This window comes from Takifugu flavidus, chromosome 13, assembly GCF_003711565.1.
Source record: "Takifugu flavidus isolate HTHZ2018 chromosome 13, ASM371156v2, whole genome shotgun sequence".
NCBI lineage: Eukaryota > Metazoa > Chordata > Actinopteri > Tetraodontiformes > Tetraodontidae > Takifugu > Takifugu flavidus.
In genome coordinates, this window is record NC_079532.1 from 7,257,657 (window position 1) to 7,273,815 (window position 16,159).

At 50.4% G+C, this 16,159-nt stretch overlaps 3 protein-coding genes across 4 annotated transcripts in view; 2 read left to right on the forward strand and 1 right to left on the reverse strand.

Moving 5' to 3' along the window:
* camk1db (calcium/calmodulin-dependent protein kinase 1Db) lies at positions 1 to 12,915 on the forward strand. The gene is made up of 11 exons (XM_057052620.1): positions 1 to 695; positions 6,127 to 6,258; positions 7,059 to 7,133; positions 7,598 to 7,736; positions 7,821 to 7,947; positions 8,156 to 8,231; positions 8,958 to 9,070; positions 9,521 to 9,599; positions 10,224 to 10,311; positions 10,393 to 10,558; positions 11,131 to 12,915. The coding sequence occupies exons 1-11, from the start codon at positions 601 to 603 to the stop codon at positions 11,280 to 11,282; spliced, it is 1,242 nt and encodes a 413-aa protein (XP_056908600.1). The 5' UTR covers positions 1 to 600; the 3' UTR covers positions 11,283 to 12,915.
* ucmab (upper zone of growth plate and cartilage matrix associated b) overlaps positions 12,743 to 16,159 on the reverse strand; it is a 3,984-nt gene continuing 567 nt past the window's right edge. The window contains exons 2-6 of one of the 2 annotated variants that reach the window (XM_057052624.1): positions 14,905 to 15,038; positions 14,736 to 14,801; positions 14,575 to 14,670; positions 13,394 to 13,492; positions 12,743 to 13,322 (exon numbers count right to left, since the gene is read on the reverse strand). In XM_057052624.1, the coding sequence (XP_056908604.1) occupies positions 13,225 to 13,322; positions 13,394 to 13,492; positions 14,575 to 14,670; positions 14,736 to 14,801; positions 14,905 to 15,038 (493 nt within the window). In that variant the 3' untranslated portion in view covers positions 12,743 to 13,224. Of the gene's footprint in view, positions 13,323 to 13,393; positions 13,493 to 14,574; positions 14,671 to 14,735; positions 14,802 to 14,904; positions 15,400 to 16,159 lie in introns of those variants that run through there. The other variant, XM_057052626.1, reaches the window with a different exon arrangement.
* The window catches only part of LOC130536569 (cyclin-dependent kinase 17), a 16,515-nt gene continuing 16,094 nt past the window's right edge, over positions 15,739 to 16,159 (forward strand). Inside the window, exon 1 of the mRNA XM_057052611.1 lies at positions 15,739 to 16,066. The gene's annotated coding sequence lies outside the window, so the exon portion shown is untranslated. The remainder of the gene's footprint in view (positions 16,067 to 16,159) is intronic.

Below are 16,159 nucleotides of genomic sequence, written 5' to 3' on the forward strand. Positions count from 1 at the left end.
GCGCGGACATGTGAGCGTGCATTACCCGGCCGGTAATTTGCTGCAATGCGAACACTTAAGATTTGTCGGATACAGGGGGGCGCAGCGACCCCCCCACTCTGCCCATCGCCATAACGACCGCGGTGCGTTCGCTGTCTGGGTCGACGGCTCCGCCGCTCGGGTGTCACTCGCCGCCCGACCCGAGGCTGACTGCGTCGCCGCTTGACACCGACTGAAACCCGCCCCGGCGAGGAGGAGGAGGAGGAAGAGGAGGAGGAGGAGGAGGAGGAGGAGGAGGAGGAGGAGAGCCTGTGTTTCCCCGTGATCCGAGCAGCGGGGAAGCTCAGCGTCGGGATCCGCTACGTCAAACAGATTAGTCAAATAACCTCTCGGGGTAGGACGAAGCTCCTGCGCTCCGGCTCGCCTGGCTGCCTGCATGGGGCTGAGGAAGCGCTGACACGCACACGCACACGCCCGGGGAGCCTCCGGAGGAAAACACAAGTGCACTTTTCTGCATTTCTTTTTCCTCTTTCTTGTCGGTCTGGGTGAGACCGCTGGTCCTCCGGCACCGTCTCGGCTTCCCCTCCCTCCCACCAGCAGCACCACCAGCCCCGGTGCGAAATGGCGAAAGAAAACGGCGAGTCCGGCGATGGATCTTGGAAAAAACACGTCGATGACATCAAGAAGATATTTGACTTCAAGGAAGTGCTGGGGACGTAAGTAATCAGATTACCGGAGCCGGTGCGCGACGCGAAACTGGACGCGAGGGGCAGAAAACAATGAGGCGGCTGGTTGTGGTCTCGGAAGCAGCCTGACAGCTGTTGAATGAACGGGGACAGAGAAACGGGGCCCTTTTCAACTTAATATTCCCCAGAAAAGGAGCTCGAACCCGCAGATGTCTGTCTGTCAGAACGGGGCTGTGCAGGTTCTGGGTCATAATGTCACAGTTCATTCACAAACCCGCTGCAGCGTGTTTCTGCAGCTGGCAGCCATTTATTTAGCACAACACAACTCTTTAACAACAGCGGGGCCCGTTTCACATGATGCAGCCAGCCCCCAGATGAATGATATTGTCACATTCTTAGGCTGGGTTGCTTTATTTACACGCCGAAGATCAGATCTGAGATGGAAAGTTGGGTCTGAGTTTGGAGACACCCCCGATTTCTCCTGATTTCTCCCCTTTCTGGGCTGTTTTTGTGCGTGTTTTCTGTGTTTGGAAGCGTAGAGCAGTCAGATTCCAGAGCTTATTTTGGTCTGCTTAGCTGACTCCACTTCCTTTCTTTAAGTTACTAAAGGAATGTTCCCTGACCGGGCAAACCTCTCCGTCCTCAGATCCGTCTTCAGTCTTCTAAAGACACACAGGGGAAGGCAATTTCACTTTTGTTTCCTTTTCCCTTCGCTCAGAAAGTCGTCGAGCCTCCGCTGTTTTCTAGCAAGGTTGGAAAAACCCGCGTAAAGGTGGCTTCTTTCGTGTACTGCTTTTGTTCCGTGGCTGTTTGTTCCTGAGATGCTGGATCAGATAAATGTGGACGGGAGCATTGCTGTGCAGCCGCCCGGCTGCTGTGTGACACATGGCGGAACGCTCCTACCTGCAGGCTCTAGTTCCCCCCCCCGAGGCCTCCCTGTGTGTGAAGAGCCTCTGCTTAACACCAGTGAATCACTGCCGTCCACACTATCTGCAATCGAACACGAATTGGTCGCCCACGAGCCAGGGCGCATCTGTTTGGCCCCGATAAAACCCGATACACCTCCAGGAGCCCGACCCGTGTGTGTCTTCATCACGCAGCTGCGTTTACAACAGGAAGATCCGCTGGAGAAGCTCCCTGTAGCTCTGGAAGAGATGCAAATTCATCTGCTGAGGCTTCATTTTTTTTTAGCTTCCTGATCAAAATGGTGCAACAAGGGCGCCTTGGACCTCGCAAGAGCACGACAGTCGGTCAGTAAGCGCTCTATTTTTGAGCGCTTCCAAACCCGATGTGGCTGGTTCCAGACTTGCAGTGTCAGCTTTGACCTAAAGTTTTGTCTTTAATGCACGAGTCTCAGAATAATCCCTACCTTTCATGGAGAAACATTGGTTTTATTATCCTCCGCTCCAGCCGACGGCTAAAGGACGGCCTGTCTGTAAATACAACACATTCATCAGTCTGGTCTTTGAATCTGGCCGTGCTCCCTCTCCACATGTTGAACGCACAACAGAGCCTGACTCATATTTTCGCTCCGTCTCGGCGTTCTTCTGTTCTTTAGCCAGTTCTTTCCTTTTTCGCTTGGGTAATCTTTCCTCAGGATCGGCCAGAACTTCAACAAAACTGTGAATATTAGTACAGTCTAAACAAAAATCCCCGTCTGGCTCACCGGATCCTGCTTTAAACATCTCCTTTGCTAACTTCCAACCCCCTCTTCTTTTAAATAAAATAAATGTAAACGCAGGGCTTTGTGAACATCGTACAAAGGGAGACAGGCAAGGCCGGAGCACGACGAGGACTGATGATTGATCGGGTATCGGTAGGGGCCTGCAGCTGTGGCGAGCAAGCCTTCGGACATACATCTTTCCTCCAGTAGCTGTTGGAGCTAATGTGTTCTCGGTCACCAAAGTCAGCCCTCCTGCTTCAACGCTACTTGTCTTGCGGCTAATTTCAGCTTCTTAAGCCGCTGATACTTTGCGGAAGTAAATTTAGTAACCCGACTGCGAGCTGCTTCACTTCCTGTGGGGTCAGGGTTGTAAATACAAACAGCCTGCTCTGATATTGGTTTTATAACCATCGATTTTTCACGTATTCCCAAAATTCTGCATGATGACGAGCCAAGCGGGCCTTAGTTCCAGCTGGCTCATTCCGGTTGTCCCCTTACCCAAGAAGCCGCTCGCTTTGCCAATAAAAAGGGGGAGGGGGGGGGGAAAGTCCTATTTGGAAAAATTGGATCTCAATTACACAACAGGCCTCTGCAATAGGTTTTCAACCTCACCGCTGCTGTGACGGAGCCTTTCCTGGCCGTGATCTGCAGCCTCTTTGCATTGATCTTTTCCTGCAAACGCAGCTTGTGCTGAGACCAGATAAGTCCTTGGTGCACTGGAAATGGCAGCTAGGCAACTAGGACAATGGAAATCTTTAGCTGCTCCCACTGAAGAAGACACCATCTACTCCCACCACCGCTGTCCTCCAGCTACGTGGGCAGTGGGAGGAAACAATTTTCCCGTTGACCGTAATTTGGACAAATGGCACCATTATTTCATCAATCTGGGGAACTGGGGAAGCAGCGATCAGCTTTTTAAAATAATTGACGGGCTCATCTGCAGACAGTCTTCCTCGCACATTTCCATAAAGCCGCGGCGTCATTCTCTCCGCTGACTGTCGAGTCGAGCTCGAAAAGTGGCCCCGCATCCAGCTGGCTGTTCGCTAATGGTCCCCAACTTTAGCCGCGGGTGCTGCGGAAGCGGTTGGATGGCGTTCTTTCTTCGCATTGTTGGAGCTGATTTCACTCTGCAGCTCCAGATCGGCGTCGCTTAATGCATGAAAAGGCAGAGTGGGGGGAGCGAAAAAAAATGGTGCTGGGAGCCTGGAAAGTGTGGGGAAAATACCACACAGATGAGTCAGATCACGCCCGTGCGGCGGAGTTTAAACTCGAGGTGTGTGCGCCTTATTCAAGCCTCAAATGTCACAGTTTCATCACGCAGAGACGGAACCTGCAAACGTGACCCAGGCCATAATGGACCACTGAGTCCAACAGCAGAGCTCTGCAGAGCGTCACGACCTGCCTGCAGCCCAAGGACAGATTCTCACGTATACTTCCTTCCTCTGTGAAGGTTTCGCTGTGCATCAGCTGCAGTTGCCTGGCAGCAGGTACAGCAAAGTCTTTTTGTCGTGGCAAAGTTGTTTTTTTACCTGCTTCGTCGCAGCGCTGGGCTGAGTCCAATGGTGACCCATGCCCACTGCTGCCCGGTGCTTTTAACGAAGACCGAGCTGTGGTCATGGGACGATGCAAACAGCAGCTCATTGTGGTTTTGGCGCCATGCTTCGGCGTGCAAGTGTCGCCGCATATCATTCAGAGGACAACTGTTAGGATGGACGTCGTTGGTGGACAGACTCGGATTACATGTCCGTCCCATATGTTGTGTAACGGGTGGCTGTAATGCATCTTACACAAGATGATTGGGTGTGATTACTCAGCAGCAACCGAACACCTGCACATCCTGTGAGCGCCAGTAACCGGCTCCAACCCCCCCGTGGCCTCCATATAAGAAAAGGGCTTCGTCGCCTGTCGACGAAATTGGATTTGATGGTGTTTGAGGAAGGTCAGCCGCAGGCCTGAAGGATGATGCTTGATGCGGAGCCGCATTTGCATCTGCAGCACCGAGTGTGGGTTTGACACAAAGAACATCACACCTCCGTGGTTCGCATTAGTCAGCCTGTTTCACTTGGCCTTCTCTGGCGTGGCGGCGGTGGCGGCGGTGTTGGGTGACTGCAGACTGTCACACAGGGCTCATCGTGTCACCCGTCGAGAGCTCTGAGGAAGAACGTGAACTTCAGCTGGTGCTGAGGCGAGTGACTCACAGCTGCGATTGTGCTGCGCACGACACCGGGCCAGGAACCTTTTCCAGGGTTTTCATATCTTGTCTGGAGGGGAGATTAAAGCACCCCAGAATTCCAGTCATCATCCAGCTGATCATCATCGGCTGCGTCTCCTGCAAGGTCGAATGATCTCACACTTCCTGCGGCGACAGTGTGGAAATTCGGAGGCTCGTGTTCACGTTGTCATTCACAGGAAGTGATGTTGCTGGTGAACTTACGTTACAATAGCGAGGGGGAGGGTTAACGCATTTCCTGTGGTTTCCCCTCGGCTTGCGGCTCCCGCTGCAGGCGTGCTTTGAATGCAGCGCAGGAGAGTTGCACGACAGGCTCGGCGTGCTGGTGGGGGCATAACGGACTTCCACACCACTGTGCTAACCAGTCACGTGTAGGAACGGTGCTCAGCATCCTCGCAGCAGCATCATATGATGATAATGCTGTTAATAAACCAGGATGTACGGCACCGGCCACAAACCGTCGCATTTCCATTTGTGCCACATCGTGCGCGTGAGGTCAAAGTCGGAGGGACAATGGCTCCGGGAGCTCTACTCCAGTTAGGTTCCACCTCGCCGCCCCCAGGGCGAGGCTCAGGTAGTGTGTCTGTGGCTCTTGCTGACCCTCCCCCTCCCGAGTAATAGCGGAGTGAGGGGATTAGTGTGGATTTGATGGCCTCAGTGGGACTTAGCGCTGTGAGCGGCGCCGAGTTTAGAATCTACTCATCACAGAGGAACTCATTACACTTTGAGAACGTAACGGACATTTTGAAGCTGGCTGTCAGCGCCACTTGTTAAGGCTGCGTGGACAAATTTAGACGTGCGTGGATAAATATAGATGCATTGCTTCACGTTTTTTCCCCGCCATTAACATTTATCCTCATTAAAGGTGGCTGTATTAGATGTCAATCGCTATTTTAAGGGTTATGATATTGTATATGTCAGGCAGGTGTAGGAAAGAGAGCAAATTGGTTTCTACTTTGTCATCAAGAAGAATAAAGTGTTTGACCTCCTGCACCGACAACAGGAACTGATCTGCGATTTCATGACAGATGATTTTAGTTTTTATTACTGTTATTTTTTTGGGATAAAGTCAACATATAACAGGGAAACGGTGGCAGGGAAGGTGTGCAACGAAAGCATGGTGGATAAAGAGCAGCCATGCTGTCTGTGCGCCGGGGTTTATTAAGGTGGACTGGCTGCGGTATCATAGCAACTGATGCAGATTGCTTGAGCAAATACTCCCTTAATTCTGTATTTGTTTTTAAAGGTTCTCTCACGTATGGAGACAGATGGTTGAGTCGCACACGCTATCTGCCATCCTAAATGGTTGTTTTTTAGAGCTTTTAAAAGTGTTTGCCGTGCTGGTGGGTGCGCACGAGCGCCCGGCGTAAGCCAACACGAAAAAGCTGTCGGCCGCGGTCGGCAACTTTGGCCGTTCTCAGTAAATATTCACAATATGCTGTTTGTGTACTCTCGCCCGTCCGCCTCTGAGTGCCTCCTACCCACTTGCCGGTGATAAAGATTTTCTGTGTCAATATTACTCTGAGTGCACGTAAAGCCGGGGTGTTTTCTCTCTTTTCCCTTCACAGCGGCGCCTTTTCGGAGGTGGTGATGGCTCAGGAAAAGGTCACGGAGAAGATGGTCGCAATCAAGTGCATCCCCAAAAAGGCGCTAAAGGGGAAGGAGACGAGCATAGAAAACGAGATCGCTGTGCTGCGGAGGTGGGTGCTGATAGAACTCCAGGTTCTGCAAGGGTCACCGCCCTGTTGCATCACCACAGAACCTTGCCTGAGTCAAAATCACTCTGCCTTGTCAAATGTCATCCATCCACCATTTTAGCTCTCCGACGCGCACCCATACACACAGAGGCCGGCCTTAGCTGGTATTTGGAGCCACATGATGTGCACCGTAGGGTATTAAATCCGTTTTACGGGGTCAGAAAAGGTAAACTAACACAGGGGCCAAATTTCCATCAGGTGACGGCTGACACGCTACCCTCCCCCACAGCCTGATGGGTAATAACTCCCTGGAGATTCTCAATTATCACTCACTCAGCTGTTGGGTGTTGTTGCCGCTCCTCTCGTCGTCTGCTCTTGGATCCATCCTCTGGAAGTGGCAAAGGCCGTTTGGTCTTTTCAGACCTTAACCGCCTCCTCCTGTCCCACCCAGGCTTCTCCTTTCAGCCACCGTCCTCCATCTGCATTTCCTTCAAGGGTTTAATATTAAAACCCCCGCCACCGGTTGCCTGGACACAGGCTCCCGGCGCCGTGACCCATCCTATAGTGTTTTCTTCAGGAGCTCCGGCTTACAGGGGCTGCTGAATCGTGACTCATTGATTACCGGAGAAACGCAATGCTCTCCGCTGCACACAAAAGGTTTTTATCCCCTGCACGAAACATCATCTGTCGATATAAAGACCGAATGCGCACAGGCAGAGTGCTGCAACACTTTTGTGAACAGTTCACATCAAAAGCAGTTTTTTTTAAAATGGTGAAGTCTGTTTTCTGTTCTGGCTCTCCAGGATAAAGCACGAGAACATCGTAGCTCTGGAGGACATCTACGAAAGCTCCAACTACCTATACCTCATAATGCAGCTGTAAGTAGAGAACCCAGTCACACGCAGTTTCTTCAGCTCTGCTCACAGTTTGACAGCTTGTTTTTTCCTCCTCTGTCTCGAATACGTCTCGTCTCGGAGCGGCGTTCCTCCTAAGTGGATCACTTTGCTTCCTTTCATTTTTGCCTTTTCAGTCTGCAGCGATTCTACTTCTGCTAACCTTTTCGGAGCCCTTTAGTCACATTCACCTAATTTTCTTCTTTTGGTTCCGCCAAGTCGGTGAATGGACACTGATTGTTGTTTCCTGCTGCCCTCAAATCCACGTAATCCTCACTGGCCATTCAGCTGCACCCTGCTGTGCTGCAAATACGTTGGAGCCTGGATGAGTCAGTTGCTCCAGTTAATTTATGATGAATCCGTCTCATATTGGGGCTTTTCACTCTTACCGGTTGTAACTGGGGAATAGCTGTAAGCGGTCTGCAGCCAGTCTCCGTGTGTGCTAACAGGGTGTCTGGAGGTGAGCTGTTCGACCGCATCGTGGAGAAAGGCTTCTACACAGAGATGGATGCCAGCAGGCTCATCAGGCAGGTTTTGGATGCGGTGAACTACCTGCACTCCATGGGCATCGTGCACCGAGATCTGAAGGTGCAGACGTGTGATTGAGCTGACTGTGAGTCTGTGTAATTGGGAGAGGAGGCTGATAAGGGTGGGCTTTTCTCTTATTTTCAGCCTGAGAATCTCCTCTACTTCAGTCCCGACGATGAGTCAAAGATCATGATCAGCGACTTTGGCTTGTCGAAGATGGAGGGAACAGGTGACGTGATGGCCACCGCCTGCGGGACTCCAGGATACGTGGGTGAGGTTGCCGCCTGAGGTCTGGCTTTGGTGGGAAACTTCCTCTCGTCTAATTAGATCCATTAGTTGGCTAAACATGATCTGATCTAATCTGCCGGAGGACGACCTCGGCTGTCTGCAGGCATTCACGCTGCTCTCCAGCCTTCGCATGTAGTCAAAAGCTGCCGTGGATTTACCAGTTTTCTAACCATCTTCTTAAATTCTTACAGCCCCTGAGGTTTTAGCTCAGAAGCCCTACAGCAAAGCGGTGGACTGCTGGTCCATCGGAGTGATCGCCTACATCCTGTGAGTGTCCCCTTCCGTCGCTGATGTTAATGAAGCTGTTTTTTAATTATCAGAGCAAACAGGACTTCTTCACATCCTCCCAGCTGGCTCGCTTATCGCATCTCACCTGGTGTTTTAACGCATGCCATCGTGCATTTATGGTCCCGCAGCTCTCCCCGCCGCACATGCAAATATCTGCAGTAACAGCTGCAGACGCGCGTGCGTGTGCGTGTGTGTGTGTGTGTGTGTGTCTCTGCCGGGCTGGAATCATTCAGCTCCAAATCCAGACCTTTGATCAGGATAATGATGGCGTCTTTGAGATCAAGCATGCACGTCATTTCCTGTTTATTCCAAATATGAAAGGCTAAACTATTTAGACTGCAACTGATTTGTACTGTGTACTGACAGTATAGTCTGATTACTGGTATCCAGTATAAGCAAAACCACCAAATAAGAACCAATGTTGTGCTTGGTAGGCCATACGGAACATGTTGTGCCTTGATACAGAGAAAACTGTGTGAATAGATTGTTTGTCCCCCACTTCTGCTCATCATATTTATGTAGCGTCTATAATCCCCCTGAACCTTCCGCCTGTTGAGGATGAATGTGGAAAAAACCCCACAGGCGGTGAATGAAATCATGCCAGAGGAAATCCTTTTAGATCTGGGTTAAACTGTCTGGCATCAGCCGATTGATGGGACTCATAAAGACTCCTGGGTTTGTAATCGGCGCTCTTCATCTTCTCAGGCTGTGCGGTTACCCACCTTTCTATGACGAGAACGATTCCAAGCTGTTTGAGCAAATCCTCAAGGCCGACTATGAGTTTGACGCCCCGTACTGGGACGACATATCGGACTCAGGTGAGATGGGACAAAATAATGAAACCTTCTGGTTTTTCCATATGTTGGTGGTTTTGATACGCAGTCCGGCACGTCTTAAAGTGAAACAGTATCAAAGTTATCGGATTTTCATCCTATCCTGCTGCCTGCACAGTGTTGGCACACCTAATGAAAATGAATCGCCGTTAGCATCTGGATGTGCCTTAAAATGAACCAATGGGCCAAATTTGGTGACTCCTGGGGTGGAAATACATCACTGTCAGCACCAACATTTGCATTTTAAACACAGATTACACCTTTTAGTCTGTGACCATGATATATTTTACACTAAAAGCATCAGAAATGCCTAAACAAATATAAAATTCAGTGCTGTTTGAGTCATCGTGCGCCCTCTATGGTGTTCTCCCGTTAACATCTTATGTTAAAACTATTTCACATGTCAATTGCAAGTTGACCTTTGTGTGTCCTCAGCCAAAGACTTCATCAGCCATCTAATGGAGAAGAACCCAGAGATGAGATTCACATGTGACCAGGCTCTTCAGCACCCTTGGTGAGAAGCTAACCACAGCTAAACAATCACAGGAAGGCACATGTTGGTGTGATTAAACAGCAGTATGACGCAGATTGCTGTGCTCACGCATTTGTCATGTAGAGCGTTTCCACCCACTGTCATCTGTCGCCATGGATCCAAGCCACGAAGCCCACCTCTGCTCGGCGCTGCTGGCCCTCAGAGAGAAATCTGCTGAATAAATGGCTGCCAATTAGTGGATGGTGGGCTGAAGGAGCCTTTAAAAACATGGAAGCTTTAATGAACAATTAGGATGTCTTCCCAGGCCTGAGCCACGGCTAACAAGAGCGAGTCGGCCTGGGCTTCAGGCTGCGGCTGAGGTGGCCAATAGAAATGGGTTTGTTAGCCAGTAATGGGCCATCTGGGACCGGGGCAGGTGGTCATTTTGACATAAATATGTGGCTTTAACACCGACAAGGGGCAACATAACACGGAGAAATGGCTTTCCCTGGCAAAGTTTTCTGCAGAGATATGATGATGAAGGGAGAGTGTGGGAGCGGAATGAAAGCAAACAGGAAAACGCGCAGGTGTTTTCCCCAGGTGTAACACACAACATCGATCATGTGGCTGCTGCCATCTAAAAAGGACGCCTCTTGAATGTTTCAGGATTGCCGGAGACACGGCTCTCTGCAAGAACATCCACGAATCGGTCAGCCGGCAGATGCGGAAAAACTTTGCCAAAAGCAAATGGAGGGTGAGCGTCACCAGACACACCTTAAAGGCGACATCAGTGGTCGCGCGGGCTGTCGTGTCACCTGCCTCTCTGTCGTTGCAGCAAGCTTTTAATGCAACGGCCGTGATTCGCCACATGAGGCGCCTGCAGCTGGGCACCAGCTTCGGCAGCAGCAACATCCACAGCGCCAGCGCCACCTCCAACCCACAGAGCCGCCCCCCAGCCAAGAGCCAGTCCGTGGACTGTGCGCCGCTCTCCCTGACCGACTGTGAGTGACACTTCACAGCTGCCTGTAGATGTAAACACCTTTCGCTCTGCGGCCGTCTCCCTTCAGCTAATTGTTTAAAAAGCACTTGAGAGCTCACTTTTTAGCAAAATAAACAGCGTCCTGACAGGAGCCATGTGGTCACGGGCCTTTTAATGGAGGTTAAGATCTTTGTTTGTTAGAATTTTCCGATAAAATTGTAAACCGCCAGGCAAAAGTAAAAACGATTATTTAAACGGGCTGATTGCAAACCCAAATTAACTCGCAACCAGCTTGAAAAGAAAAGTTGTCCCAGTTGTCTTAAGTAGGAATCGAGACATGATTTAGTGTTAGTCTGTTCCTGGCGATGGTTTAAAGGACCGTGTTTGGGTTGGGGGGCCACAGGCTGTAAAATATTAAGATGCAGATTTACGGCCAGACTCCAACCTTCTGCGGAGAGCTGGGGCTTCATCTGCTATAAATAGACACTTTTTCAGACTTCTAAAGCCTTCAGCCGTGCTGTAAAAACCACCCAAATCTCAACGATGACTCTGGAACAGCTGAATGTAAACTTGGCTCTCGTGCCTCTCCCACAGGTCCTCCCATCGCTCCTTTGCCCTCCGCCGTCAAAGCGTTCGACCAGGACTCGGACGAACCCTCCCCTGTGCGAGAGGACCGCCCCGCGGCGGATGAGCCGGCGCGCCCTCGCCCCTCCACGGTGACCGTGATCCATACTGGGACTAAATGACGCCAGGTTCCGCGGGAGGTAAGCTGGGAGACCACGGAGCTCTGAGACGGGATGAGATCATCCCGCTCGTGGCGGTTCGATGCCGTCGCCCCAACTTGCCCATCCCGCGTCCCTCCCATCGGGTTTCAGCCAAACCGCGGGAGGAATTTGAGAAGTTTTGGCTCAGTTCCTTTTGCGGGCGGCTCAGCACAGCTCTGGGCCGCCCCTGCCTCTCCCCCCGGCGCCGCACGGACCTGGAAGCGCTGACGGGAGCTGCGATTGTGGAAGCCATGTTCAGCTGAGCCACCAACCGGCAGCTGCTCGAAGTGCCACACTAAAAGGGAACTCTTTACCTGCTGCTACCTGTACTGTGGAGCGGCTTCGCGCGAGGACGCCCTGGTGCATGCCCTGTGTAAATATCCTGCAGTGAGCTGTGGAGTGGAGTCAATTGCAAGCTTCAAAGCTGTGGTGAAATAATCGTGACATCATCTGCACTCTGGACTTCTCGCTAATTTGCTGTGGTATTTGCTGCAACGGCTCGCAGGGTAAGACTGTGTGTTTCCTCCTTGTTTCAACGTGCACAAGCGCGAGCAGGACGGTGGGCTTTCAAGGACCTGCCCCATTGGATTATTTATTTTCTTACAGTGTGTGGGGGGTTTTTTTTGTAAGAAAACACTTGTTTAAATGTGTGATTTGATTCAATCGAAAAGCGGATGAAGTGGGTGGGGAAGAAGAGGTGCAGGTGTTTTTTTTAAAATTGATTATTTGTGATTGTGAAGCCCTCCTGCACCACAGGAGGGCGGCGGTGTGTCGTTGCTGTTGTTCTCAGGGATGCCCTCTGACCTGAAGTTAACCAAAACCGCCCTCGGTGGTCTGACTCTGCTGAGTGACTCTAATGTGCCATCGGGAGAGTTTCCTTCTTCACCACCACGGCTACTGACCGCACAAGAGTAACGAACCTCAAACGCAACCCTTTGAAAAAACCTTGAATCATTGTGTTGGGATCTAAACCAAGTGGCTGTCAGTAAAGTGCACATTCTCGTCTGAAAACTTTTAAAACTTGTAAAATGACACATGAATGCAAATGTACCTGGTCTTCTCCCAGTGGGAAGCCGTCTGATGGGTGGTGTACAGTCGGGTCTTCGTATTATCGTGCTCTGCTTCTGCTCCTGAAGTGGCTCACTCCCTCCTTTTTCTTTCTGTTCCCCCCCAAAATCACTGTGCTTTCATACCGGCCTGTTGAATTTAGCAGCAAGACTCTTCCTCCTCTCCCACACTCGCTCCGAGGAACCAGAGAAGGGCTCCGTGTTTTCCCAGTCGTGCTTCTGTACGAGGTTTCCGTCACTCGACTTTCACGGGAAAACGAAAGAACACTTGATCTCCACACGCCCACATCGCCGTGTCGACGCGATCCAAAGGTGTGGCAAATATTGATATTGAGCTTCTATAACTTGATGTACAAATCACAACGGCACACATGCTTGATACTTGGATGTTTATTTGTGTCTTCCCTATATTTTGATCCTCCCGAGAACAGAAAAGGGAAAGCTACATATGACGTGTTGAGAGCCCCTTGGTTTGCATGTATTACATATTGTTCCAGAAATGTGCTTCGGAGTTGTAGAAATTTATGTATTAAAGAAAAATAAGACTATTCTGCCAGTGTTGCTGCCTCTTTGATGGAGTGAGAGGATTCCATGCACGGATTCCAATCATTGCTTTGCACAGAGGAATAAATCAAATTCCATTCAGTTTGGTCAGCGGCTCGTGCTGAGGTCATTTCTGAAGAAAAATGTTAATAATAAAGTCGCCAGGAGCCAAGTTTCCACCTGCTTTAGGGATCATTCATAAAATATTTTGGGGGCTATTGTGTTTTTGAGTGTCACTGTGAGTGGTGATTTCGTAAAGTCGACTTTAACGAAGGGAAAACTGCAGCAGTGTGACTGAAGCCTCCACCTGCGTCTCAGGTGTAGTGGCGGTTGTACTCGTGGGGAGGATACATCCCATCGTAGTGGAACTCCCTCCACTGTTCGGTGCTCTCGCTGGTCCTCTCGTCTTGCTCTGAAACAGAAGCATTTTGGTGAGCCGGTGGTCTGGAGGACCTCGGCTGGAACCTGTCGGCGCTGGCCCACCGTCGTGCTCCTCCTCGGCGTGGCTCTTGAACTTCTTCCTCTTCTCCTCGTGGAACTCTCTCCTCCGCTCGTCTGCAGCCAGAACCTGCCTCTGCTCGGCTGCCAGCACGCAAGAACACGGCGAGTTAATGAGGTAATGAGTCACATAGACGTTAGCTGAGCTGGGGAATGATGGAAACACCCGTGTTGCGTTGTCTTTAATGGAGAGCATCGAGGGCCGGATGAGTCCAACCTCCTTAAACAGTGAGTGACATTGTGCGTTTCCAAACGGGCTCCTCATCATCAACCCTGTTCCTTCTTTCTTAATGTTTTACTGCCTTTTTCTGTGACTCTTCTCTGTCTGTGTGCTGGAACATTCTGCACTCACCTCCCGGCCGCTCACCCACTCGCTCATCAGACTTTTCCCCTCCCGTCGATGGCCTTTCCTATTCCTTTTGAACTCGGCATCGTCGGTGTCTCCAATGACAGGTTACACAACTCATGCTGCTTAATCACTCGCTGGATGGCTGGCGCAGTGTGTGTGTGTGTCTGTGTGTGTGTGTGTGTGTGTGTGTGTGTGTGTGTGTGTGTGTGTGTGTGAGTGAGAGACAGAGTGTGAGTGAGCTCCAGGCTGCCCCGGGACTCCAGAAACCTGTCTCTGCTGAGGTTCTCAAGCTGTCATAACAATTCTGATCATTTAATGTAAAATTTAAAACAGTTTCACCAGAACTTTGACTCTTCTTTGGCTCAGGTTTTTACTTTTCTCCTTGTTTTGCGCGAACTCAGCATAGTTTTATAGCGTTAATATGGGATGTTTTTATGGTCCGAGAGGATTTCTCCCAGGATCACGTTAGTTTGAAAGCTGCATCAACCTTTACTGGATTCGTCTCATTTCCTAAGCAGATTTGTTTTTGCCTTCTAAAATGTGACCACTGTATTCACGAGTTCAGAGAAGGAAACAAATGTAACCTTTAACCTGCTTGGATAATAGCAAACTGGAATATTTTTGAAAATTTGTCATCAGTAATGGTGATCTAACGCTGAGCTGATGAGCTTGGGAAAATACATAAATTTCCTCTGTTGCAGCTTTTGAAACCGGATTGAGTCATTTCTGTTGAGACTGTTAAGAAATTAGTGGGGTTTTTTTCTTTTAGAACGTCCTGTGTGTTTAGTAAAACATCTCCAGAGTGGTGTAAACTCACCATTAATCTCGTCCTGGGACTTGAGGCCTCTTCTGCTGCGCCTTCGGAAGAAGGTTGAAGCTTCGGACTCCTTCATGAAGATCATCTTCAGAGGACCTGCAGAGGGAGGGTCAGCTGACAGAACTTAAGGGCAGAGATGCGACAACGACGACGCTGCTCACCTGATGGGTCCCTCTGGCCGCCTGTGCTCTGGGGCACAGCTGCAGAGTGTGTCCCCTCTGGGGAGGCTGCGTCCGTGGACAAAAGACAGTGGCTTGAATTTAGAGCAAACAATTTCCTCTCCGTGACATAATAAGATCCTGCGCCATCTGAAATGATCTACAGACTCACAGAAAAGTGTAATATACACAGCGAGGAGAGCCAGGAGGGTGGCATACGTCCGGGCCATTTTTGCGTCGCGTCTGGACTGAGATGGACAGGAAGACGAGGAGGGAGAGGTGTCTCCAAGAGGTGTGGTCAGGACTCTGGAGGAATATCAACAGGAGGAGAGGGTGGGATTGATTGCATCTGGCAAACGAAGGCAACATCTGAGGCTCTTTATAATTTTACCAATCAATCTATCAATTTAGTGATATTTCTCTGTATGTATATTTTGAACTTGAGTGATAATAATTTAAGTTTTGTTGATGTACAAATAAATAAACTATAATTAATTCAAACACCAACATTGTTTCCCTTGATTGATGGCGATTGATCCAGGATTCTCCCTGTGTCTGTTGCAGATACAGTGAGGGTCCTCAAAATGCTACCTCTGCCTCTCCAAAAAAGAGAAAAATATGCGGCCTTGTGTTTGCTAGGGGATGTTTTCCCACCTGAGTTTTGGCAGTGTCCCAGTAAAGAATTCCTGCACCAGGGAGTGAGAGTAAACTTGCGGGCGTGTAGCATGTTTGCTCGTGAAAAACAAAAGTTGACCCAATAGACATTCTGAATCAAAGCTAAGCTTTTTGTAAAATGAAGAGTCCCAGTATTTGGAGAGGATGATTTGATCTTATTTATCTTTTATTTCTACCCGTTATTCTCTTTGCTAGACATGTATATAAATCAGCGAGGTGCTGCATGAGCAGTGTCTCCCAGCAGAGGGCGCTAGATAGCAACGCCGGAGGCCCGCCCCCTGCGCTCCCAGCGCCGGCCATGGGGTGGCGCTATTTCCCCGCGGAGATTTTGGTGACAAGGCTGTGGTGGCAGGCAGCGTCAGCGGGCAGAGGACACATTATCAAAGCGGTAGCCACCAGCAGCGTCTCCCCACTGCCATGGTCTCTAAGACCGACAAAACCCACCACTTTGCCGCGGGAGTACAACTTTGCCGTCAGTAAACGACGCCGCGATGCCGGGGACTACGAGCCCGCGGTTATAGGCGACACCGAAGAGCAAGAAAGTAGCTACCATCGCGTCGGAAACCACAAAGAAGAAGCAGGGAGGGAAAGACGGCATCCGGCCTGAGAAGAAGCTCCGAGGTCGGGGAGTCGGGTCGGAGCAACGCTCATCGTTTCTGGTGAGACACCCCTTCGCTTTTCGGTCGCAGCTTCGGCGGATTCAGCCCCGTCCGTTAGAGCCCTGCATACGCTAGAAGCATTTGCACCCCCCT

Bases quoted from the DNA above. Each gene is read 5' to 3' on its own strand.
- camk1db (XM_057052620.1), top strand. From the start codon at position 601: ATGGCGAAAGAAAACGGCGAGTCCGGCGATGGATCTTGGAAAAAACAC. The intron at 7,737-7,820 runs GTGCAGACGTGT...TCTTATTTTCAG, and splicing joins TCGTGCACCGAGATCTGAAG to CCTGAGAATCTCCTCTACTT. The intron at 7,948-8,155 runs GTGAGGTTGCCG...AAATTCTTACAG, and splicing joins CGGGACTCCAGGATACGTGG to CCCCTGAGGTTTTAGCTCAG.